This window comes from Vipera berus (genome assembly GCF_964194415.1).
Source record: "Vipera berus genome assembly, chromosome: 17".
Classification (NCBI taxonomy): Eukaryota; Metazoa; Chordata; class Lepidosauria; order Squamata; family Viperidae; genus Vipera; species Vipera berus.
The window spans coordinates 1570320-1595720 of NC_138220.1; the positions used below are offsets into that span (position 1 = coordinate 1570320).

General features: G+C 46.8%; 2 protein-coding genes across 12 annotated transcripts in view; one reads left to right on the forward strand and one right to left on the reverse strand.

Annotated features, from left to right (window-relative positions):
- Positions 1-7329, forward strand: LOC308675839 (uncharacterized protein). The gene is made up of 9 exons (XM_081341441.1): positions 1-162; positions 1233-1353; positions 1651-1804; positions 2238-2383; positions 2512-2688; positions 3138-3254; positions 3521-3607; positions 5097-5244; positions 6001-7329. Exons 1-9 carry the CDS (start codon positions 143-145, stop codon positions 6030-6032), a joined length of 1002 nt encoding a protein of 333 aa, XP_081197567.1. The 5' UTR covers positions 1-142; the 3' UTR covers positions 6033-7329.
- Positions 5253-25401, reverse strand: part of NADK (NAD kinase) — a 25320-nt gene continuing 5171 nt past the window's right edge. For 7 of the 11 annotated variants that reach the window (XM_081341421.1, XM_081341422.1, XM_081341420.1 and 4 more), the window contains 11 exons: positions 24214-24407; positions 21674-21757; positions 15681-15810; positions 15245-15353; positions 14323-14408; positions 13370-13472; positions 13086-13240; positions 12520-12619; positions 12281-12438; positions 11736-11818; positions 8024-11462 (listed from right to left, as the gene is read on the reverse strand). In XM_081341421.1, coding sequence (XP_081197547.1) covers positions 11312-11462; positions 11736-11818; positions 12281-12438; positions 12520-12619; positions 13086-13240; positions 13370-13472; positions 14323-14408; positions 15245-15353; positions 15681-15810; positions 21674-21757; positions 24214-24395 — 1341 coding nt within the window. In that variant the 5' untranslated portion in view covers positions 24396-24407 and the 3' untranslated portion in view covers positions 8024-11311. Of the gene's footprint in view, positions 7992-8023; positions 11463-11735; positions 11819-12280; positions 12439-12519; positions 12620-13085; positions 13241-13369; positions 13473-14322; positions 14409-15244; positions 15354-15680; positions 15811-18729; positions 19484-21673; positions 21758-23578; positions 23591-24213; positions 24408-25401 lie in introns of those variants that run through there. The other 4 variants (XM_081341427.1, XM_081341426.1, XM_081341419.1 and 1 more) reach the window with 4 other exon arrangements.

Sequence of the window (25401 nt, forward strand, 5' to 3'; positions counted from 1 at the left end):
ATGGCGCGTTTCCGCCTCGACCGGAAGTTGCCCTGCTCGGGCGAGGCCCTTCCTTCTCTATGGCCCCCGCCCAACACCACTTCCCGCACTCGGGAGCGCCCGCTTCGTCGCTGGGCCGGGGCATGTAAGGGTCGCCGTCGCCATGGAGACGCCCGACACGAGGTAGGAGCCGGTTACTGAGCCTTGCGGGGATCCAAACACGAATGTGGGGGGCGGGAAGAGGCAGAGCTTTCCGTTACAGCTCCGCTTCCCTGTCCGCGGCGTGACGTCAGAGGGGCATCACGGCGCCTCCTCTGACGTCACCACACTCTCTGACGTCACGCCCCCCCAGATGTGGGTTTGGGTTTGATTGTCGTTCCCCCAGGTGGGGGGGAAATGTGGGGATTGACTACAATCCCCATCATGCTACTTGGGGATAATGGAAACGGGTATCAGAGCATCTGGGAGATGCCAGGCTGATGGAGGAGCCGGCTAGGTGCACAGGGTGCGGTTCCATTTCATACTTATCCTGGTTTATTCAATCAGCCCAACTGAGTTTGCAGGGTAGTGTGAATCCTAGCTCCACAATATTTGGGGCCAATCCTCATTGGCCAGCTTGTAATTCCATGCGTCGTGCAAAATAAACCTTAACGTGGACCCATCCACCTCAGGAGGACTAGAAACTTAGCCTTTGGGCAGCTGGCGGCTGATGCCCTGGCGTTTTCCTGGCCCTTGTGCCAGGAAACTGCCAATGCGAGCCAAAACTCCAGTGCTGTCCCGACACACATCCACCACACTTGAAATGCCCAAATTGTGTAATTTTGCCACGGTTCGGTTCACAAAAGAGTGAAGTGCTGCTCTCCATCAATGGCTTTGAAACCTAACACTTTCCTCCCCTTGAGGAGCGACACTGTGCAGCTCGCAACCCGTTGGGAGCAAAGCTGGGAGTTCAGCTGAGCCTCTGCTGGGCATCCAGACCACTCCCCCACCTTTTAGGAAAAGGCTTTCACATTCCAGATGTTGATCCCTCACTTTCATCAGCCAGCGTCTTAGATCCTCCGGCCAAACCCCGACTTCATTTTTTAGAAAAATGGAAAATGAATGGACAGAATTCTGCTCGCGAACAAAGGACCTCGTGGCTTATTCCCTTCCTTCCTTCCTGCCAGCTCAGCTCAGCCATGGTGGACCAGCAAATTTCCACGCATAGCGTATTTGCCTGAACCTCCATTTATATTATTGGTTTGTTTGTCTAGGGTTCTCCTTTCCCAGTCAGAAGAAGCTCTGGCCTCTCCTTTGCCAAACGAAAGCATAAACTCTCCACTGCCAAATCTAACACCAAGACACCAAGACCTGATTGCCACGCCGTGCGGCCCTGTAAGTATCCGGACTTCACCAATCGTGTTAATTTCAGTGAAGTGGTTTGAGCCGTTGTTGCCATGTGTGTAAGATCTGGAGCAAGAATAGATGTCGCTCTCGCCTAAGGTGAGCTACACCGAGCCACTGCCACGAACTGCTTTCTGCTGATTTCACACACGTGGCTTGCAGCAGCTGATGACATCTCCCTGCCTTTAACCAGCTTCAAAAAGTAAATGATTGGATGGGACCAACCAGGATTGTGGGCTAAATGGGGAAGTTAAAAAGTCCAATTTGAAGCTCTTTTTATCGTTCCAGATCAAACGATGGTCGGAACTGTCGTCCCCTGTCAAGATCTACTTCTGTGTCACCATCCTTTCGCTGTTGAGTGTCATTGGATTAACCATAGAGACCCTTATCCAGCAGAAAAATGAAGATTTTACTGTGTCTCTCATCCAGATCATTGGCCTGGGTAATCAGTTGTCCTGACTGGCGAACCTTATAAACTAGAAAGATGGGGAAGGCTAGTTAAAACAAGCCATGGCTTACGAAGGCTGTAGCACAGCAAGCTGGCCATTTGTTAGCTAATTTTACCACTGATTTTCCTTTGTTTGCTTTTCACCATTTGGGAGTGCTGCTAGCTGCTTTGGTACTCAAGAGGAGAAAGGCAAACTGTGATTCTGTAGCATACATTAAATTAATCTTCCTAACTTTCAGACTGGATGGATTGGCCCGAGAACAGATGCTTCCTTTGCTTTATCCATTTTAAATGAAGCAAGGTTCCGGCCGTCATGAAAACAGGGAAGGCAGTTCAAACCCAGAAGTGATCTCAGGGCTCTGCTTTCGCCCCGGGAAATCTCTTCTCTGGCTGGCTACTGAAAACCAGGCCTCTCTCCCTTTGGCAGCGTTCTGCATCTATTACGTCAGCCGAGGAATCCTGCAGGAGAACCGCCAGGAGCTGGTGGTCTTTGTCCTCTCTGTCGCCTTGGTCATGCTGCGCTCCGTGATCAACTTCACCGTCCTCCCTGCCAAGCAGAAGCCGGAGCTGCTGGTAAGCATCTGGCTGGCCATCTTCCTCCCAACACTTGTGATGACGACCAGGCCAAAGGGGAGGATCGGGGCCTTGGTGGGCGAACCGGGGCTCCCCTTGCCAGTCCCCTCATTGCCCTCTTCTGCCAGGCCCGCTTCGTCTTGATCGTCCTGGTGGGGGCCTTTGACGTCAGCTGTGCCGTGATCCTGATCCAGAGCGAGAGCCGGATGGCCTTCCGAGTGGGCGGGGCTTTGGAGAGCCTCCAAGCCCAGTATTTCATGCTGAACCTCTGCTTTTCCATGCTGACCTTTGACCTCCAGGCTCAGGTAGCTCCTGGCATCAAACCCTGTTCCTCTTGAGTCCTCAGCCGACATCCTGTCACTTGGGATGCGACGGATGTCCCCTTTACTGCCACTAAAGACCACCGGCAAAAGAGCAGAGGTGCTTTTTTTGGGCCCACCTTTTAAGAGTTCTGCAAGTTGGCCTTTTTCGGCCCGTGGTCCTCCCAAGAGCGACCTGGACTACAGTTCCAATCATTCTGCCCTGAGAGAAGATGAGCACTGTAGTACTGTCCTGGAAGCCACCAGAATGGGGATGATGGGTTATCTTGTGAAGCTGGGCATTTTTAGAATATTTCTATAATCGAGGGGGAAAGACCCCCTGGAACGGTCAAGAAATAACCTTGAACCACTGCCCGGTTCAGGGGTGGGGAGGTGATCTGCAGCTCTGGGCTGCTGGCTGTTGTCTTGCTGAGATCTCTCTTCTAATTTCCCAGCTCTGTTTGTGTGTCTTGCTGCTGACCACAACCCGGAAGATTTCAAATCTGCACAGTGTGTTCCTGGCCGCTGGGATTTGCTGGGCTGTTCTCAAGGTTGCTTGTGGCATCACTGCAGTGAGTTATTTTCAACAACGCTTGCAGGGAGAACAGGGAACCTTCTTTCCGTTGCTTTGCTGTGGTAGAATTCGGGGGCTGCCCAGTTCTGCCAATGGCTGTTTTAACTCCCTCCCTACGCTAATTCTCCCCATCCACCTATAGCTCTTCCTTCTTTCAAAGACGGTCGCCTGCTCCTGTGTTTGACAGCTAAAACTGACGCGGCAGCCTTCTTTTTCAACCAGCGAGCCTTCACTCACCCGTGCCTTTTTTCCCCCCCCTTTTAGATCTTAAAAGAGTTGAAACCTCTCGCCTGGATATTTGTGGTTCAGAATTTACCAGAAGTGGCTTATCTGGCATACCTACTGTACGCAGTAAGTCTTGCCAAACTGTTTACTGATTTCAAGAGGATAAGGGGGACTTTCCTCGGTCGTTCAGATGCAGCCCTGGGTAAGAAGGAAGTTAAGGATGGCAGAACCTTTACCCCACTTCCTGAAGTGGAATCTGGAGCCCAAAGAAACAAGAAAACGCAAGTCCCCAGAGCGTATCGCCTCTTTAGAACGTACCCAACATGTTAAAAGGCAGGAAATGGGTCCCTAAGGCTGTGAAACCTTCGTGGAGGAAGAAACAAAAAAACAAAGAAAAAGCCAGCTGTCAATTTTGAAATTTGAAGGAGGCCCCTTGGTTATACTATAATGATAAAAGTTTGGTCTCCCATCCGTAATGTTCAGAACTCAGCCATAAATGCTTTTGGGTGGATCCCATTCAAGGATATAGGCTGATCTGACCCAGTGAATCCAACTGCAGTCAACCAACTTAGGAAATCATGGGTGCCTTGACACAGAGATCTGTTAAAACCAGGAACAGGCTGTTGTTGAAGGCTTTTTAGATGTCAGTTAGCTCTGTGGTCAAGCGAGACCAGTCCCTTTCTAGTCAGTTCTTGAAAAGTGCAACTTTGCTATTGTTCCTTTATTCTATAGAGAAGCACCAAAACTAAACATTTTTTCTGAACACCACCGTCACCACTTCAGTGATTCCCGCCCCCACAACCCTAAAGCAATGCTTCTCAATCTTAGCGACTTTTAAGATGCGTGGACTTCAATTTCTGGAATTCTGGGAACCGAAATCCACACGTTCTAAAGAAATACAAATAAGTCAAGGAAACAGCTAACTGGGACAGCAGCCTCAAGGTTAAAACGAAAAACAAAAACAGATTTTTGAGGCTTCGCAAAGCCCTTTAACGCCAAAACAGTCTGGAATGTTTTTCCTAGTCGCTGCAGAAAAACCAGCAGCAGCCTTGAACACAACAATCCCATTCTTTTGAAAAAATAAAACAGAGATAATCTTTCAGCAGTTCTCCACAGTAGGATTAAGCAGAGGGAGATAGAGGAACAATTTTTCCCCCTTTTTTTTGGCAAAGCCTTACAGACCTTCGGATGGGCAAAGTCTCCTAAATTGGGCATTAGAATATCCATGGATCTCGGTTTTCCGATCCAATAGAGCACACTCTGATCCCAGGTCTTCTTCCTTTATCTCACAACCTCCTTGCAAGGTAGATGGCACGGAGAGATTAGGCCAGGCAGAGCCAAAGCACCGCCTTTGGAAATCCACCGACAAACCAGGATCAAAAGAAACAGTGGCTTAGTGTGCGTGTGAGATTCCCAGCTTGTGGCTGCAGACCTTGGCTTGTTAAAATTTTGCTGTTTGCGAGGAACGAGCTATGGGGTCTGCGGTGGGATAGTTTGAAATGAAGGCAGGTGTGAATTTCATTCCATTTTTGCCTCCAGCAATTATTTTGTTTTACAGTTACAAATATATTTATCCATGTGGGATGTGGTGTTTCCCCCCCTCCCCCTTCCCCAGGTCATTACAGAATGGGGCCAAGGAAACTCTTATGCGCTGGAAGCTGCCATCATCACCTGCTCCTGCATTTCGGTGACGATCAAAAGCGTCCTGTTTTGGGCAATGTTCCACGTCTATCAGAGCTTTGGGCAAGGCCTGAGAGAGAGGAGTGAGTATCAGAGACACGGGAAGGGTGGCTGGAGTAACTTCAGAGTAGGGTGGGTCTCTTCAGCGGACAGCTGGGATGGGGCTGGAGAACGAGGCACCACCTGGCTAAGGCAAATCCCTCTTTTTCGAATCCTGTCGGCCGATTCAGCCTGACAGTTAAACAGCAGAGCCTAGATGCCACCTTAGCTCAGCAGAGAGGCCCTCCGAACCAAGCCAGGCATAGCTATGGAAGCCAGCCCATCAGGGATCACAGCAAAACTGCTCTGGCCCCGACTTCTGATTGGAGGAGAAGCTACCAATCAAGGCTTGGTAATGCCAATTGGGACCCAGGCCAAATTTCTCACCCTGTGTCCTTGACGTGCGGCCACAACGGAGTCCAGCATTTCCGTGGCTAAGCAAGTCTTGCCCCATTTTACGACCGCCGGGGTTGTGCAAATCCTTGCAGCTGTTCAGCTAAGTCTCACACGCGGTCGTTAAGTGAATTCAGCTTCCTCACTGAAGGCCGCAAAAGGGGATGCCGTGACACCCACCGGGACGCTGCGACCGTCGTAACCACGAGTTCAGTCACCAAAGCGTCCGAATTTGGATCCTGTGAGCGTGGGGAGGCTGCGTCGGTCGCAAGTGTGAAGAGCGGTCGTAAATCGCTTTTCCCAGTCCCGTTGTAACTTTTCAAACAATGGTGAGGTCGAGGACCAACTTTTTTCGCACTCTGTTGTCCCTGCGGTTGATGTCCTTTTCTCTCTCACTCTGCCTGCAGTGTTTTCTTCCTATGGAAGGATCGATTCGTGACCTGCCGCTCCGTCCCCAAACCGATGTGCTCTTATAGAGTGAAAGATCTAGTTGGGAAAATCTGATTCCCCCCTTCCCCGCCCCCGGTTGGACTCTGGAGACTGATGGAGCAGCAGCAGAAGAGACTCGGTCCCCTTGCTAGGATTCCGTTCTGCTTTGCTGGATCTCCGGGATCCAGCCCGCCAGCCTTCTTCTTGCGGAAAAGCGGAAAAAAAACCCAAGCATCCTCCTACTCTCTTTCCCAAAGAACCATCGGAGCAGCTTCCCGGTGTGGCTTGCGCTGCGAGTGGCCCTTTCCCGCGCGAGGATCCGGCGTTTCCTCCCTTGGCTGCATTGCCCTGCCCTGTTTTTAACGTAGTTTGGGGCCCCCGCCACGGTTGGCATGCCTGAGCTTGACCGACGGGCGGGATGGGTTTGCCAAATTGCAAAGTGGATCCGGGGAGGAGTGGCCGTGGCTTGGATAAAGCCTTTCTCAGCCTAAAGAGCCTCGGCTTGCCTGACCTGACCCGCTCTCTGATCCAGTTTGAAACCAGAAACGTTTCGATCAGCTCGGGTTTTGCTGCTCTCGTCTGACCGACGGCAGCTGCCTGTTTTCATCCTTCCAAAGCTGCAGGAGTCGAGTTTTCATTCCAGTTGCAAGGTTGTTTCGGATCCTGCAAATCTGGCAGTCGCTCAAGGGGACAGCTCTGCCCTCCTGGTGTGGGGGCAGAGGGGCAAGGAGAACAGTAGCATACTGGCTGCCCATAGGCCGGCCAATTTTGAACGAGGCCTCTCCTTTTGTGGAAAAAGCAGAGATTTTCTTCCACCTGAAGAATTAGGGGCCAGGACCCACCGAAGGCGGGATAGGAGGAATGGTAAATCATTTGCCTAAAATTGTCCCATCCAGGGTGCACAAACTGGGCCTTGCAAGGAGCAGCATGTCTTATCTAAATCAAACCACACGAGCGTCTGTCTCTCAAACTTTTGTCCCAAACTGTAGGGGTCTTCCAGATAAAAGTTTCCTTCAGTCTATATTAGCATGGCTGATTTCTTGCTGATTCCAGAGAACTCTCTTTAAAAAAAGTTCCAGCGCAATCTTAAAACTTTCATTGCTGACCTTATCCAAAGATACAAAGTTTGGTTTTATCTTTTCAAAACATCCCCAGTTACGTGAGCATTTGAGCTGAGCTATTCTTCGTAACAGAGTGATTTTTTTCTAACAAAAGCCAGTATTTCATACTTCTAATCATAATGCTTTATTTAAAAAAAAAGGTTTGTTACCGGCCTTGTATTTTTCAATAAAGGTTCAATGACATGATTGTGTTCTGTAATTTTTTTGCACTCATCTACTCTAGACAGAAAGTAACTCACTCTTCAAACAGTTGCAGGAATTGGCTACGTCTAGTCTAGTGGGGGGGGGAAAGGACTAGGGGTGACATGACAGCAGCATTCCAATATTTGAGGGGCTGCCACGAAGAAGAGGGGGGGCACCTATTTTCCAAAGCACCTGAAGGCAAGACAAAAAACAATGGATGGAAACGAAGCAAGGAGAGATGCAACCTGGAATTAAGGAGAAACTTCCTAACGGCTTGCCTTTAGGAGATGCAGGTGCTCCTTCACCTTTTAAGATTGGACAGCTGTTTGTATGGAATAATACAGGATTCTTGCTTGGGCAGGGGGTTGGACTAGAAGACCTCCAAGGTCCCTTCCAACTTTGTTGTTCTATTAAAAACCGGGCAAGTCTTGGTTCATCTTGCACTAACGAGACGACGTCTGACTTTCTTAAATCTCTCAGGCCAACCCTGATATGTCCTACGGCAAGTTGGCATTTTCCCATTTACGAAGATTCTGCCCTTTTCATAATTCCCAGCTGATTTATAACTTAATACCTGTTTGCTCCATCGAGTGTCTCTCTCTCTAAAAAATACACAATAGGCTGGGTGGGGGGGGGGAGAAAGGTCCTCCCTTTTCCTAAGAGTTCTGCAAGGGGAAAACAAAAGAGATCTGTTATTCTATTGATTTATTGGATCAATTCGTTTACTTTGCTATTCCCCCCCATCTGCTACAGCTCCATCCAGATGTTTTTGTTTTCCAGCTGCATGGGTTAAGTTATTGGGGTAAGTTGTTAAGCGTTATCGGCGAGCGTTGAGGCTTAATCCCGCTCTGCAGTTTTGCGTCAAGACTCCCTTATAATCTGTCACTTCTTGTTGAATCCTATCACTTCTCAAGGATCCGTTCGGATGTTACTGGTATCTTTGGAAAAGGGGAGGGGGGGCTACAGCCTCCCTAATAAAAGGAGTCCTCAACCATTTAGCAACCAGTTACGGCACTGGAAAAAAGTAACATGTCTCTTTTTCATGACGGCTGTTGTAACATGCCCATGGTCACATGATCAAAATTCAGATGCTTGGCAGCTGACTCGTACTTACGACCTATTGCAGTGTCCTGGGGTCATCCCCTTTTGCGATCCCTTTTCGCAAAGTCAATGGGGAAGCTAGATTGTCTTAACTGTGTTTCTAACAGCTAAAGTGGTTCGCTTAACTGGTTAGAAAGGTCATAAAAATAGGGCAAATCTCACTAAACTGTCTCATTTAACAACAGAAATATTTGGCCCAACTGCAGCCATTTAGAAGTCTTTTGTGATCTCTTGACTAGCTGCCCGGGTTTCTACACCATACTAAGCCATGATTAATCCCAAATGGCCACGTTCACATGTGCTAAGCCATAAATCCTTGATGATTGTCTACAAGAAAAGATTGGGTTCAATCCACCTCAATATGCACGTATTTTGGGTTCAATGTATTATATGAAACTATCCTTTTAACCCTATAAAGTATTCTTGTCATCCATTACTACTTCTAAGAAATGTTACGGTGATTTTGAGATTAGTAGCAGATCAACAGCAGAGTCTCCCCAATTGAATTCAGAGGGATTGACTCAATAGCAGAGAAAAACCAAATTCTTGACGTCAGATGGCTAAACCTTCAGCCCAGTTGTTTGAAGAACAGTATTTTTTCTTAAAAAAAAACTGATCCAATATCTCCTTTGCCTCCTGCTCGATGCTCCACATGCCAATTGACACGGCTCGCTTTCCCCACATTGATGCTATCAGAGGACACCAATCTTTAGGGGGGTGGGGAAAAAAATAACACCAAAATTTTATTTTGAAAAGATCTGGAAAATAGTTCCGCTTTCAAGCAATATCTTACAAGTTCTCAAAGCATTAACAATAAGAAACCTCCGGCGTCTTCCTTCGCAAGGAAGTTCAGAATCCCAAGCAGGGATTCTGGAGTAAAGGAGAACACTGTCCATGTGGTAAAAAGTCGATTTATAAACATGCAGGTAGGCAGCTAACAAACCGGACCAGCCCTCTCACTTTTATTTGCCCTCCACCTCAATGTGTCTTCAGAGGCTGGCACATCATTAGAACACGACCAGACAAGGATGTGGGGAAGGAAACAGACCAACGAGGAACATGTTCTTTAACTGTTAAGACAGCTGTCTCCGCATTCAGGAACTTCAAGAACTCTTCAAAAATGAGCTGGGACCTTCCAATTTGGCAACGCATCAACCCCAGAAGTCCTGATGCGTGCTTGGTGAACAACATCTTTCAGGCTACACCCTGACATTCTTTCTGAACATTTGCTTGGCAGGTCATGCTTCTTGATTCGTGCCCTGTCCTCGCCCTACTGCAGCGACACCCTCCAAACCACAGTCTTGTAAACTATAGTTTCCTTGGGGCGGTTCTCTTGCCAAGAGAGGGGAAGTTGGGGCTTTTAGCAAGAGAGGAAAGGAAACCAGTTAAAAGCATCAGCAAAATCCCTTAGCAGAGGTAGCTTAAAAGAATTTGCAGTGAACTGACACGAAGGGAAGCAGGCTGATGGAAGTGCTGCCCCACTCAGGATATAAGCCTGACTTTTTAACAATCCTGGTTTGCTTTTCTTCCAGCCTTTGTTCTTCTGCCTGAAAATTGATGGCAAGGAAAAGAAAAAAACAAAAAAAAAGTCTCCTCATTTTCAGACCGAACACGGGATTGGAGATCCTCGCAGCTCTTATAGCACAGAGAACTGGCTCAAACATGCTTCTGTAAAACGCACAGCTTTGAGCCGAGTCTCTTGCTGTAAAAAGGGAGACGATGTCAAGAGAAGATATTATAATAACAGGGGGGAAAAGACACACAGTATGTTGAAGACAGATGAAAAATGCAAAGGATTTTTTTTTCTTCTAACTTCTGCTGGCTATTCTTGCAGCGGTTCGACCTCGGAGAGATCCAAGCAGCCTCCATTCCGTCAGCAGCAGCTCCATCGTCCTTAAGAGCTCAAAAGCCATTGAAAGCAGCCTTGTCTCAAACAGATTCAACCTTGAGCCACAGTGGTCCAGAAGGAAAGAGTTCAGCAAGAGAGAAGGTGCAAATAGGAGAGCAGTTTTTAGATATTGCTGGGTCTGGCAGAATTTCACAGGACTGTCCTTAGGACAGCTGTAAAATCAGGATTTCTATGCAAAGAGTTCACACACGGGCAAAAGCAGGCCTTTCACACAAGACACCCTTCCAAAGGGAAGGTGAAACATCGCCCGCCCTTACAAGCTTCCCCTGTGGCTTTTTACATCTGAAAGAGACTGAAGAGAAACTACTCTGGAGGATGAGAAAAGCAGGCTAAGAAACAGGAATTCTGCTTGCCTTGGTCCCTTTCAAGGACAGACGGATCAGACAAGACACACTTTTTTTTTTTTTTTGTAAACTGAAGAGAGAGGAGAAAGGAAGACGGAACAGCAACTTGTAATGAGAACCTTTAGTTGCAGAATGAAAAAGAGGCTGGTTACATCAGCCCCACCACCAGCAGCGCCACGGCCCCTGGGAATCGCGCCCCAGGGGTGGATTTGCCAATATTTGGGAAACAAGCCAGCAAATTGCCATTCCTTGGAACACGGCTTCCCTTGCTGGACATGAAACCAATTGCTCGGAAAGAACACAGCATGTTTTCACATGACATGTTTTCCGTGGCCCGGGTACACCCATGTTCTGCCTGTCCTCCTTCTCTCCAAGGTTCCTTAACAAGGCAGGAAACTAACAGGATAGCTGGTCATCAGTAGAACAGACCGATATGAGGTATGCTGCTACCTTTTTAAAAAATATTATATATTATATATCTATCTATCTCCTTTCCCCTTATCCATATATATGGATATGGATATGGATAAGGGGGAAGTATTTTATGTTGGTTTACTCCCAACGGCTTCAAATACTTATATACAAGGATAGTTCCGTTTTGTTCTCTCTCCTTCCAAGGCGTACCCGACATTCAAAATTCCTCCTCCTCGTCAATGGCAAAGTGGTTTTGCTTCTTTCTCACGTTCCAGTGTAAACACTCAGCCAGGCTTTCGAACCAATCGCTGACGGGATCTTGGAAGCAGATGGAAGGGAGAGGGTAGCAAGAGGTGGTGATGCTGATGCTAGAAGGAAACCAAGAAAGATGGCCGGTGAAGACAAATCCAGCTGAAAACGGACGGCCCAAATGTTTGGTCTCCCAAATATTTTGAAATTGCTTCGAATTGAGTTGTTTGGGGTTTAAATCAGGGTTGCCTAAAAGCAGCCAAGGAGCCAATTTGCAGTGCCAGCCCTTGGTTCCTTTTCTAGCCGTGCATTTTGGGCATTTCTTGATTATTTAGAAAAACAAAACCCTTTTCTTTAGCCAATTCGGGGTTCATCCAGAAAAACATCCTCACCTGTCCCCGTGGCAGATCTCCTGCCTCTTCCGCCCGTCAAACGAAACCCACGCGGTGTTCCTGGCATCTGGAGACAGCATGATCTAGCATGGAGAGAGAGGAAGACGGGCATGTGATTGCCAAAGTTAGGATCCGGTGATGGAAAAGTATCTCGAAGAGAAATAAGAGCTCCTAGACATGAAGGTGATCTATTACCTCGGGGGAACCATTCTCCAGCCAGCTTTTAAGATGTGTGGACTTCAACTCCCAAAATTCCCCAGCCAGCTTTAAGATATGCAGACCAACCCAATTTAATGACTTTATTTATTGATGGCAGCCATTAAACGAGCACTGCCATCAGAAAACAGGTCTCTTGTGGCTACATAATGATTCCAAACTGCTGACAGGTTTAACCCCGCCTTCCAGCTTAGCCTGCTCATCCCCTACAGGACTGGCTCAAAGACAACCCACGGGCTCCTCTGGATGAGCACGGACTTCGAGTCTCTGCTCAAATCAGCCCTGCGCCACGAGATTTCCCTTTTACTGCCGTCAGCTTAACGTCCTACCTTCAGGTCCACTCCAGCTGGGACGACGATGGGCCGGAAGGACAGGGAATGAGGACAGATCGGAGTGATCATGATGGCTGGGACATTTGGATGGATCATTGAGGCGCCCGCAGCAGCTGCGTATGCCGTACTGCCAGTTGGCGTGGAAACAATGACGCCTAGAGGGAAGGAACAAGCACCGTTTACCTTAAGAAAAGCGGGAGGGGACAACTGGTGACCCACCAGCTCTGTGGGCTTACCGTCGCCTTGCACAGTGGTGATAAGGTGGCCATCAAGAAAGACATCCACGTTGGAAAGGTAAGAGGAAGGTCCTCGGTCCACTACCACTTCATTCAAGACCTGGAGCACAGAAAAGTATGTTGTGAGTGAAGCGCACCAAACGTGGCCTGTTTTGGCAGTGTTTTGAACTTTGGCCTCCTTAAGATGGGTGGACTTCAACTCCCAGAATCCCCCAGCTGCCCTTTTAAAGGGACCAAGGTTGAAAAACACTGGTATAAGGACTCCAAGGGGGGGGTGTCTAGATTAGAACTGATTCAACAGGTGAACATTTCATTTGAGGAATCTCGATCTCCTGAACTTTGTGCTGAGTAATATTGAGGAAGGAAGGAAGGAAGGGAGGGAGGGAGGGAGGGAGGGAGGGAGGGAGGGAGGGAGGGAGGGAGGGAGGAAGGAAGGAAGGAAGGAAGGAAGGAAGGAAAGAAGGAAGGAAGGAAGATGACCTGTTCATCAGAGTCACTTGGCTGAGTTGGGCAGCTATAAAAATTGAATAAATAAAATAAATAAATGACATAGCAAAGATACCCACCAGATACTGAGTTGCTTGCTTGAAGATTTCTTTTTCCAGACTTGAAGAGACCACTCCGTTTTCTTCAATCCCATTCTGGATCACGGCCTTCTTCTCCCAGTGTTCCTTAATCACCTTCACCTTCAGCCTGCTTCGGAGAACGAGGGCCGCGTTACCTGCCAGGAAGAATTAAGACGGAGAATTGATGACGTAACCTAAGGGGTCCTGAGTTAATCGGCGGAGGGGCACCTTCCCCCCAGAAAAGACCACGCCTCCGAGGAGCAGCCTTGTAGAAGCAGACTTACCTTCGATGACTTGGGTGACTTGAGACTGAAAGTTCTCAAAGTTGAAGGGGGCGAGGAAGCCCAGGGACCCCAAATGGAAAGCCATGACTGGGGGTACACTCCTCTGTTGGCAAAGGGGGGGAAAAACAGGGGGAGGGGGATGTTAGAAAGCGCTGAGAGAGTTGTGGGAAAACAGCATCCCCTGAGTGTTTTTGTTCTTACATCTGGGAGAAAATGCCCTTGGGAGTGTTTTGTATTAATTGGGAATTAGTGCAAAATCCAGAGCAAATAAGCTAACTTTGCTCGGTTTGCAAAGTGCTCTGCAAAAATCACATATATTTTTTTGGCACTGCTCCTTGTTTTTAAATGTTAAGAATTTGTAAACCATCCGGAGTCACTGGGAGACAGACCATGCTGGAACAAAAAGCACAACAATTTTGTGGTTTGCTCTTTGGTTGTGCATTTGAGGCAGCTGCACTGTCCTTGCCGTCTACACGTTTGTCTGTGTTTAATTTAACCTGGACTTTTTTCTCCAGGTCTTGGTAGAATAAATGTGTGGTCCTTCTTTTTTTTTTTACCAACGGGTATTTGAGCTCATAATATATTTAACTGTTGCTAATGGGGAAAGAGATAGAAAGCGAGCCCATAATGATCCCGAGAGGGGGAAATGCCAAAAATGACACCTGAACACACACACACACACACACACACACACAAAAACAGACAACAAAAATGGTGCAAGCTATGTAAAGAAATGGGTTGGAGAGATGAGAGAAACTTCCTGACAGTTAGAACAATTAACCAGTGGAACAACCTGCCTCCAGAAGCGGTGAATGCTCCAACACTGGAGGTTTTTAAGAAGAGACTGGACAGCCATTTGCCTGAAATAGTATAGGGTTTCCTGCCTGAGCAAGGGGTTGGACTAGATGACCTCCAAGGTCCCTTCCAACTTATTATTATTATTATGAGCTTACCGGGAAAAGCGATGAAGCGTATAGTAGCGTCCCGTCTCCGCCCAGGCAGATGATAAAATCTATCTGATCTGAGATATCGTCATAATCTACAAAGAGGAACAAGAAGAAGAAGAAAAAATGTCAAGATCTTAGGCTTCTAGCTTTGCCACCAGTTAAACAAGCAAAGATGCAGCCAGATGAAAGATCCTTTTATCTGGTCCTGTTTTAACCATGGTCATTTAATAACATTCATGCTGGGCTCTTTGGCAGCTGCCCGACATCAAAAGTTCTTCCCAAGCCTGCGTCTTAAGAGTCTTCTCTAGTAAGATTTAAGAATCTCACCAAATGAACTATTTCCCCCCCCAGAACTAATACATCTCCCTATACAGGCGAGTCCGTAACTGAGCTCTGCATTTACAGTTGTTATGTTGTGACGGTCGTAAAGCAGGCCCAATTTTATGACATTTTATGCATTTTCAAGTCGTTATGCGAACACAATGGGGCGACTTTGCTGGAAACTGGAAATAAAGGCCGATTTCCTATTGTACCTTCATAAATGCTTCATCAACTGGAGGTTTTTAAGAGGAGACTTGAACAGTCACTTGTACAAAATGGCATAAGGTCTCCTTGCTTAGCAGAGGGCTGGACTAGAAGACCTCCAAGGTCCCTTCCACCTCTATTCTGATTGACTGATTGACTGAATCACGTTCACATGACTACAGGGCACTGCAAATGTCCGTAAAGAAATTGGTTGCCAAGTGCCCCAAATCTGGTCACGTGACTATAAAGCCCCCCCCCCCCGACATAGGATCTTTGAACCAGGATGTAAGTAGCTTTTAGGGGTCCGTCTTAAGCAACCGGTCGTAGGCTGAGGACACCCCCATATTACCTATCTGACAAGAGCCCTTTTGAACCACCCGGCAGTTCCGAGGCTGCTAAATACCTTCGCTAAAAGTGCAAAACCGCTTCTTCACCGGCCCAAAACTCTCATCGTTCACAATGGCCGGATCTTCTAGAACTTTCTTCTCCACGTAAACCAGCATGCTGTTCACCTGGGAAAGGTAGAAGTTCCATTGGCACAAACGAGGCAACAACCACCACCACAAAACCCTCTTGAGGAATCTTCAAAGGTCCCACTGAACCAGGTGAACCGAAGAAGTACTGGCTGTATTCACGCAGCTTGCCGGGTTAGTTTCAATGCTGGTTAATTAAGTATGTTAAACTAAGCTGGGGAGAAGAACTGGGCGGAGTCGTTTTTATATCGCGACGGCCAAAACAGCTCGCAAGCCTTCCAGTATTCCAAGGGGAAAGCCAGGATCCGTAGGAGACGTTCTGCTTATCTAGGAGAGGGCAGAGGGACACAGCCGTGTCCAGCTTACCTCGGTCAGGTAAATGCAGAGGTCTTTGAACGGCTGCAGAAGACTGGCGTCTCGGATCTTCTTGATCACAAGGACGCTTTTGGGGGCTTTGTTCCATGTCAACCGCTGGCTTGCTGGATCTTGAATGTGCCTGTGAGAAGACAAAACCAGGATGCTATAATTTGGGGGGGGGAAGAAAAAAAGAGAGCAACACACAAGTAGTTTCTGCTTTGCTTGCCGGTTTTCCTCCGGCAGGAGGAATACAATTTTCCAAGGATGGATTGAAATGTGAATTTCTCCAGGCTCGATTTTTTTAAAAAAGCATTTAAAGGGGGGGAGCTTTTAAACAGCTGTTTTTTTTTTACAGGCCAGAATGTGACCACATGAACCTCTGCAGTTTTTTTTTTAAAAAAATCCATGTTTTAAGTAACGAACCTGTCACTCAAACGCACACATCCTGCTTCAGTTTAGGAATTTCCCAGGATTCTACTTCTGTTAATGCTGAAAGCTGTGGTCTCTCGAATGCTGGTGTTTGAAAGATTACTCAGTGGGAGAGTCTGGACCGATTTATTCAGAAACCTGTGTCTAATGCAGTGGCCTTTTTTTCCACCTGTCCACACAGCCTGTCCTGCCCCAAGAGGATCAGGAACCTTAAATCCTGGAGATAAAGCTATGTTTTAGAGGAAAAGGCACACCTTTCTGTCTAAGACGCAAAGTGTCCCTTTAGCAAAAGTTCTAAGAGTTACAAACTGCAAAAAGAGGCTAGCGAACGAGTTAAAGCCATCCCGTTTTATTTACTTATTAAATTTATTTGCCCGCCCAGACGTAGAAGGCACTGCATTCGGTCACTTCCACGCCCGATTCCTTGGTGCAACTGTGCCTCTTCGACAGGCTGGTGTTTTCCAAACTTAGGCCTCCTGGCCCAGACTCCCTACACACCTCCCACAATGCCTCACGCTGGCGGGGGAATGCTGGGAGTTGAAGTCCACCCATCGTAAAAGTTGCCACGGTTGGGAAACGCCGCCCCAGGCAGCCGAACTCCCCAGGCACGTTCCAGCTTCCAAACGCCCATTTTGGTGGCTTGCCAAGGTCTCCGCATCTGCCTTATGTAATGTGCAAATGTGTCAAGCGAGGGAAGCTGCTGCAACTTTCCGACTGCCGGTCGTCCAACAGGTTAAACCCCACCCCGCCGTTCCCACGCAAAGCACATCTGGCAGGTGAGCAATGCGGGAAAAAGACACAGGCGCTCTCTTGTTTAAGCGGAGATGGTGAAGCCAGCATCGAACGCGGCGGTACGGAAAATTTTCTGCTGCCTCTCTCTGGACAGGCCACTCCGGAAAGACAGGAGCGCTATTGTAGCACTGTTATCAAAAATCACACGCGATTAAATTCAGTCCTTTTCTAGGGAGATGTTGACAAGGAGCTAGTTGTTCGCTGGGATGGAGTTTTTAAGTGCCACCAGGCCAAAAGGGCTGGTATTTCAGTTCAGAAAGCACTTCAGAATAACAGTTGGATGGGACCTTGGAGGTCTTCTAGTCCAACCCCCTGCTCAAGCCGTGACGTCAATGCTGGTTTGGAAGATCTAGAAATGGACATTCCGGTTAGAGGTGATCCACTCAAGGACTCTTGAGTTCAGCTTAGTAAATTCTGTTGGAAAGGAGGTGAACGTAACAATGGTTTCCACTGTTTTCCAGTTAAGAATCCAATATACGGGCAAATCCAATATACGGTAAAAATCTTCTCTTCCTCACGCAGTTTAGATATCTCTTTTGAGAAGCTGGTCAGCCTAGATCCGGGGATCTTTTGGAATCAAACACAGCTTTATTATCAAACCAGTTTTCTTATCCCTTCACAAAAGGCACTTTTTTTTTTAGGCCGTTCTTGATTTTAAGAATAACTCCATTCTTATGCCTTCTTCTTCAAGTAAGTTTAGCCTGAGGTGAATCTGGGTATTTAAGAATGCAACCAAAGGTAAGAGGAAAAATATTTCATGCTTAAATCCTTTCTATTTGTTGAAATCCTTTTCCGTGTGGAGAAGGAAATTAGGCTGAATCGTTCTTAAACTGGAAATGAAAAGTGAACATTTCTTTGCGGGCTGCAAACTGTGGAACTCTGTGCTACAAGATGGCCAACAAAAGGTTTTTAAAAAGTGGCAATTAGACATATATATTATTTCTACCAGTGGCAATCTCTCTCACGCACAAGAACACTACTAAACTAAACTCATGCTTTCTAAAGCTGGAACTAAATTCTTCATTCTAACTCAGCATAGTTGTCTCTGTGTTATATTAACAATTAACTCAATGTGATGTTGCAATCTGGAATCATTCCAGTTAACACTTACAAAATATTAGACAAATATTTTCCCCTGCCGTTTTATCAGTAGCAAAAAATAAATCAATAGCCAACTCTATCTGCTCCAGGAAAGCAAGACTTCAGATCTGGACAGAAATCTGTTTGTGGGTTTCCAAGAAAGCCAGAAGGTCTTGGCAATGAACTCAGGATAAATCCTAAGCCATCCCTACCACCTTACATAACCTAGGAAAGGTGATTATAAAAGTCTGCTTTCAAGCTGCAGAGAAGACAGGCAGGCTACGACACCAGAAACACGTCAAAGAAAGAAATTAACTATAATCCAACCGTGTCTTAAAAACAAAACATGGAAAATTGAACCTGGTTTTTTTTTATTTTTTTACCGGATGCTTTCTATATACTTCCCAGCAGAAAAATCCACAGGGAAGGAAGGAAAGAAGGAAGAATGGGAAATAATGAAAAGGAAGGGGGGAAAAAAAGGAAATTAGAAATTGCACTTTGGAGAACTTTTAACCTGTAAGGTGTTTTCGTCCTAACTCTGTATTTTACTTCAAGGTGGAGTCAGGAAAAATGTGATTCAGCATTTCGAAAGGATCAACCCGGCTTTTCAGAAACTTCCAATTAACTTTTTCTAAGGCAAACCAGCCAAGTGACAATTAACTCCTTCGGAGGATGTTCTAGCCATCAAAATCATTTCCTGTTCACTTTCTGCACTACTTCCTACTCATAACAATTTCTTTTTCCTCCCAAGACTCACCACTTCCAGGCTGACGGACCGAACGAGCAATTACTGATGCGCTGAAAAATTTTCATCTTTTTCTCCCAGAAGTCAGGCATGCGGTGAACCCAAGGGCAGAAACCAGCCTCAAAATAATCTTTTTTCGCAGCCAAATAGCTACCTTAGACGAAACGCTGGGCTTTCATTTTTTAAACGGCTTTGATTCCTCTCCCAAAATCTGTATTGCTGCTTTCTTGAAAAATCTGTATTGCTGCTTTCTTGAAAAATCCACCGCAAAGAATTATCCAAGGCCTCTCAAATCGTTACAAAACAACAAAACAAAAAGAAACAGCAACAAACAAAGGAAAAGCAATCGGTACAAGTGTTAAAAAAATTACTTTAGCTCCTCCAGCTCTTGGTTGCGTTAACGGTGGTTTACAAACAAGTGTTAATCAAAGTCAGATTCCCAGATGCGTCTTTGCACAGCAAGCCGCAATCGCCCTCGGCTTCATATTGGAATTTCCGATTTAAAGGAGCGACGGCACGACCGGCTACTGCCTACTCATACGGGCAACTTGAGATTCTCAAGGAGGAAAAGAAAATAATTTGGAGAAGTAAATGTGGGCTTTGGAGAACAGCCAGACAAATCCAAAACTGAAAGAAAGGACGTGAGAGGAAGGAAGTCGAATCGCTCAGCCGCTGAGCCTCCCGTTCTTGGTTTTCTTTCTTTTTTCCCCCCTGGATGCTCCACGGAGGAGAAACGCTCTGTGCCTACTTGGCCAGCGGATTAATCTCAGCACACACTATTATATTGTACAACCCCAGCAGCACAGCCCAAAGGAGGAGCATGCTCCGCTCAGCTGCCCTAACCTGCTGACAAAAATGGGTGATGCAAGTCCGAAGTTGAAGAAGTGACAAGCCTGCCTTTAACCCATCGGCTTCCAAACTGTGGGAGGGCCTGACTGTCACCTGGAACGGAGGTGTGTGTGTGTATGTGCGCGCGCGCGTTGGCCAGGGCAGGGACTGAGTCAGTGTTGTTCCTCTCTCTCTCGGCTTGTTGCGAAAAGGGCCAGCTTTGGTCCCTTGACTGTCTTGTGCAGGGGTTTCTTTCAAAGAAAGACAGTTGCACTCTGCAAATGGGCAAGGGTTAGAAAACAGCTGGAACGGGAAGGGGGTGGGTGGGCAGTCCAAACCAGCTTATCAACTAATTTATGAGAATCGGCCCCTTAGTGGAGCTGGATGCACAGGAGGGCTGATGCAGACTGGGGAATTCAAGGGGGGTGGGGGGGGGGAATCAAGTTAAACCACCATTGACTCAGAGAACTAAAGAAACGAAGGACACAGGTTGTGTGTTCTTCGGGCCAGTCAACAAATATGAACCCTGTCTGCCTCTCCGATGTTCAGGCCTGACCACACAACCTGCTCACTTTGCATTCGGCTAAAATTCTTTATGAAGTTGCAGAGAGAGGAGGAGGAAGTTTAAATCGCCAAGAGAAAAACCCAGATCCCAAGACTGGATCTTAGTAAATCAAACAACCTGCTCAAGCAGGCACTTTCCCGGGGGCGGGGGGGGGGGGGGGGAAGAGAGATTCTTACAGGTTTCCCCCCCAAAAAAGCCCCACATCACCATCCATTTCCTGGCAGTACATATGTAAACAAATTTTAAAAATCACCCAGAGACCAGGAGACGGCAGATTTCTTTTCAAAAATGAAAAGATTCGCTTAACAACCGGGTCACTAAATTAACAACTGCAGTGATTCACTTAACAAATGTAGCAAAGAAAGGTCGTCAAATGAGGCAAAATTCACTTGACGCATGTCTCGCTTAGCAACAAAAATTGTGGTCGTAAGTTGAGGATCACCTGCAAACAAACTCGCCTTGAGATTTTTTAAAATAGAGGCACCTGAGCCCAAATGGCTGCAAATGTCACCCTTTAGAGGCAAGATGGATCGAGAAACGAAGAACGGTTAGAAAGGCAAATCCTTGAAAGCCTAACTTAACAGATTCTTGGCAGTCTTGATTTTCTTTCTCACTCCTTCCTCCCTTTCGGGACTAAGCGGGTATTCCTTCTTTGAGGCCACTTCTGCACTCCTCTCTTTTTCTCTCCTCCTCCCAACCTTGACTTGGCCAACCTCTATCTACAACTCCCACCACAGCCTGCCAATGAGGTTCACTTAACGTTTGGAGACTGATCGTCAGAAAAAGATGTTAGGTCAAGGGCGTCACTCAGCAGCCGGAGAAAACAAAGCGAGAATCATACAATTCTCCAAGCACGATGCAGACCAACCCTCTCTACGCTGTGTAGGAAAATCAATTAAATGATCTTCCAAGCTCTACTCACTCCACGGACCTGTCTTAATTCCTGTTTACTCCAAAAGGGCCATTGTAAACATCCCACTGAAGATAGCAAAAATATATTCCAGGCGACAGGCAATGGAAAATATACACAGGAAAGGCAACAGGCATACAGACCAATGCTTTTCAGCGCGAGGTGAAACGCAATACAGACGTAGCTTATCCCATTTAAAATGCCCCTTTTGGGAGTGGATTTTGATCAGAGCCAGTTCTACTTCTGAGGCCCTTTCTGTAAAGGAGGTCAAGTTTATGTTCAAATCTTGTTCCAAAACATGAAACTCAAGCTAAGTCTTCTGTAGGAAGCAGAAGACAAACATCTACCTGGGGGACCACACCTTGATAAGCGGTCACCACCTTCTCTCCAAAACCAAATGCATCCCAGCTGCCCTTTTATGGACATGCTCAAAGTCAACTAAACCCACCTTTTGCAAAGCAGTTAAGTGTCGTATGAGTGAATCAGAGTTTTTATGGGACAAAACAAGGAAACAGTTTGAGGAGCCACCGTGTTTAACCAGGCAAAGGACAAACAAATTCAACACTTCAGATCAAGGTGTCTGCGACAGTTCCTCAATTTAATCGGCTTTTGTTCCTGGAAAGACAAGGAAGATGGAGGAAGTTTCCACTTACATGATCGCTTGGGGATTCTGCAACATGCAAGCTTTTGGTCCAAACGTGGTGACTGGGCATGGTCCATGTAAAGAACGTGTCCTCCTAGGAAGAAAAACAGCAGGTTTTAGGACGTAACAGCTCAAGAAGATGCAACATTGTCTTCGAGGATTAAAAAAAGGAGCATCAGTTTACAATTTAACTCCCCCCACCCTGAAACCGTCAGCCACGGAGTCTGATTTAGCTCAAAATTCTGAAATTTCAGTCAGCTAGTGAAAAAAATGTACTCTAGTCTACAGAATGGGTTCCCATCATGTCAAGACAATGTAGTTAGTCTGAGTTTGACTTAAGGATGTGCAGGAGAATCCAACCACGGTGGTTTGGAGACTATACTTTATATTCAGCCTTTCGCAAATCTCGGCAGCTTTCAGATGGGCGGATTTTAACTCCCAGAAGTCCACCCATCTTAAAGTGCCAGGATTGAGAAACATCGGCTTAAGATATCAGGGGAACTCAACATACAGAAGGAAAATGGTAAATAAAATATGGCAAAAGAGGCCACTTCCTGCAAGGTTGAAACATCCGGTGTCACCATCAGAATGTTCCTGCCGGGGAACGTTGCAACTCTCAAAGTGCTTTGTTCCTTTCTTTTGCAGATATGCTGCAACAAGAATTCCTGACCAGAAATTAGAATTTGAGGTAAGCAACTGGTCCGACAGATCTGGATGCAACTTCCTGTTACTTCAAAAGGAGGGGTTTTAGAATAGGTTGCAGAGGCGCAACAAAAGTAGTATATTTTTAACAATATTCTGAGGCTTGGTTTGTTCTAGCCCACCAGGAAAGAAACAAACTGTGATTCCCAATTGTTTAAAAAAAAATCTTTTAAGATATCCCTGGATGGTTGAGCTGTTGCAAAAACAATTGTGCACTGCTTACTGAGATCTCCAGATGTTAGCCACTGTTCTGGGATGGATCCCAATTTGGGCAGCACCTTTGATCTTTGAGCGAGTGCTGGGGACCGTGAGCCAAACGGCACGGGGACCATTTTGCTTTGGATGGAAACATGGTTGAGCTCAATGCCTCTGGTTAAAATGGGATTTAACATGCACAACTGTGTGGTTCCCCTGGTGTCACAATACAGAAGATCTGTGGGGGCCAGAGGTCCCAACCAGGAAAGCATCCTTCCACATTACATCACAGCATTTAAAGCAGATTACTGGCACAGTCACTGAGGATCAGTGACTCAGGCAAGCTTACGAGATTTGGCTGCGTTTCTCCTCCCGCTTCCAATAAGCCTCACGGGGCGATTAGCAACCAAAAGCAGCAAAGTGACCAAGAGCTATTGTGGTCACCAGGTGGTGACTTTTTTTTTCTTCGCCCCAGGGGACTAGGAAGGCTAACCTGCTCCTTAACCTTTTTCCCTGTCGCCTGCAGCCATGATAGAGAAGACAGGGCACACTCAGCTCTCTCCAGGCCAAGGGGCCGATCAGGGCTCTTAAGGTCCTACACAGCATGGGGACAGGATATTTGGGGTATTTCAATACCCTGCTACCGAGTAATTCTGAACAGATTATTTCGAAGGCTGCTTTAAAATGGCTTGCGGCGCCAGCAACAACGTGGATGCTACAGATTCCCTAACACAGATTAATTTTCCCTCTTCGGAAGCCTCCTCAGACAATTCAGAGGCTGTCAGACAAGGTCTGCTATCACCTACACAGAAGGCAGATCTTCTTTAACTGGGGGGAAAAAAGAACTACGATACCACGACTGCAATCGCTTCCCGGGGATTATCCCCTTAAGTAACACGAGGAGAAGGAGGAGGAGGAGGAGGAGGAGGTCAGAGTTAAGGGCTCCATGTGTCTACATCAGCCTCTTTGTTTGTTTGAGAGCTGTCACGAATCCAAAGCCCAAACCTTCCCAACTTACCCAATGTTTGCCAAGTGATCAAGAAACAAAACCAAGGTGCTGAAAACGGGACTTTTCAAGCAGTGAACAGACTGTTTGAGGGATGCAAAGAATGGTTTAAACGTTTGCGGACTTTAGAACGTGGTTTAAGCAATCCGCCACTGATTTCCTCCACCCCAAGTGGACGATTTCACGCATGGAGCTCTGCCAGCGCTTCATTTTGGCCTACCCTGTTGTCAGAACCCCACTGCGAGATTTACACACCGAGATTGACAGTTTAGGGTGCCCAACCCATGACGGCTTCATCACGAACCCAATTTAAGCCACTGAAGGCTGAGTAGAGCGTGTGAACTTATTCGGAGAGATTGGAGAGCCATTTGTCCGGAATAGTAGAGGATCTCCTGTTTGGGCAGTGGGTTGGACTGGCGGTTATTTAGCACCAAGGCCTAAAAAAACCAGATGAGACATTGACGGTGTGTTTTCGTGTGACTGGATGATACAACTAATCAGGGGACAATTATGAACTAATCTGGGTCGGGCCCGCCCTTGGAGAGATCAATTCAGACTGCTTATTCATAGGTCAGGTTATTAACTCGAGATCCCCATTCAAAGGCGCCCGTGACTGCGTGATCGAGGATCGTGCTGTAAACCGGTACCTGAATTCTTTGGTGCTCCCCAAGGCGGGAGAAGCAGACAAGCTCCGGGTTTTTGTCCGCCCTCGCAGGGAATTCGTGCAGCTCCGCTCCTCGTCAGCGTGACAGGTAGGGCACTGGTAGCACATGGGGCTGGGGTTCAAGTCCTCGCCAGCTGGACCGAAAGCCTCTGCTTGCAACTCCATTTTGAGAAGGAACTTAGTGGGGGGAAAGAGGGGAGGGGAGGAAAAAAATGGAAAATTTATCCTTACCATTGGGTTCAAAGATCCGGCAAATCCAGAATTTAGCTTCTGGGTGCATTTGTGTACTGGTGCGTCTTTCAAATTTGCCCTTCCTACAGCCTAAGCTGGCTAGCGACATCTTCATTTCAAACTGTGATGGCACAGGTAGTCCTTGACTTATGACCGTTGGAAGTTATGACATCACTGGGAAAAAAAGCCACTTATGACCATCTTTCACACTTGCAACTGTTGCAGTGTCGCCGTGGTCATGTGATTCAGACGCTTGGTGGACTGACTCGTATTTATGATGGTCACAGTGTTCTGGGGTCATGTGATTTCCCCCTGTGACCTCCTGACAAAGCCAGATTCACCGAACGATCGGGTTACCAACTTAACGACGGCAGTGATTCACTTAGCAAGAAAGGTCGTAAAATGGGGCAAAACTCAGGTAACAACTATCTCGCTTAGCGACAGAAATGTTGGGCTCGACTATGGTTCATAAGTTGAGGACCACCCGTATTTCTAATTTGCCTTTCCTTAAGTCTAAGCTGGCTAGCCACGTCCTCATTTCGAAGTGCGATTACACAGCCCCAATAAATCAGTGCTTGCGTTTAAAATCAGAGCCAGAAAAAAAAGAAAACAAGTCAGAATAGTGTTGAAAGATCAGGAATTTGGAAATACCCCCCACCCACCCCCGTGGAGACTTTTTGTGGAAACCACCCTCTCATCTTAAGGCAGTGCCACCTCCAAAAGTTTCCTAATTCTTCAGTGACAACAAAAATGACCATTTGGGGGCGGGTTTCCGTTTTTATCCAATATCAGAATGATTCGCCCAATTTAGCTGATGTACAAAATGTGATAAGGAGGGAAATGTAAATGTGAATGCAGAGAAATCAGAAAGAAATATTCTGATTTCAAGACACCCAAGACCAAAGTTAATCAAAACCTCCCAACGGCCCCACTGTTGATT

What these genes read in the sequence shown, in the direction of transcription:
- LOC308675839 (XM_081341441.1), top strand. Translation starts at nt 143, where the DNA reads ATGGAGACGCCCGACACGAG. An exon ending in AGCAGAAGCCGGAGCTGCTG is followed by an intron (nt 2,384 to 2,511) that starts GTAAGCATCTGG and finishes CTCTTCTGCCAG; the next exon opens with GCCCGCTTCGTCTTGATCGT. An exon ending in GCAAGGCCTGAGAGAGAGGA is followed by an intron (nt 5,245 to 6,000) that starts GTGAGTATCAGA and finishes CTCTGCCTGCAG; the next exon opens with TGTTTTCTTCCTATGGAAGG.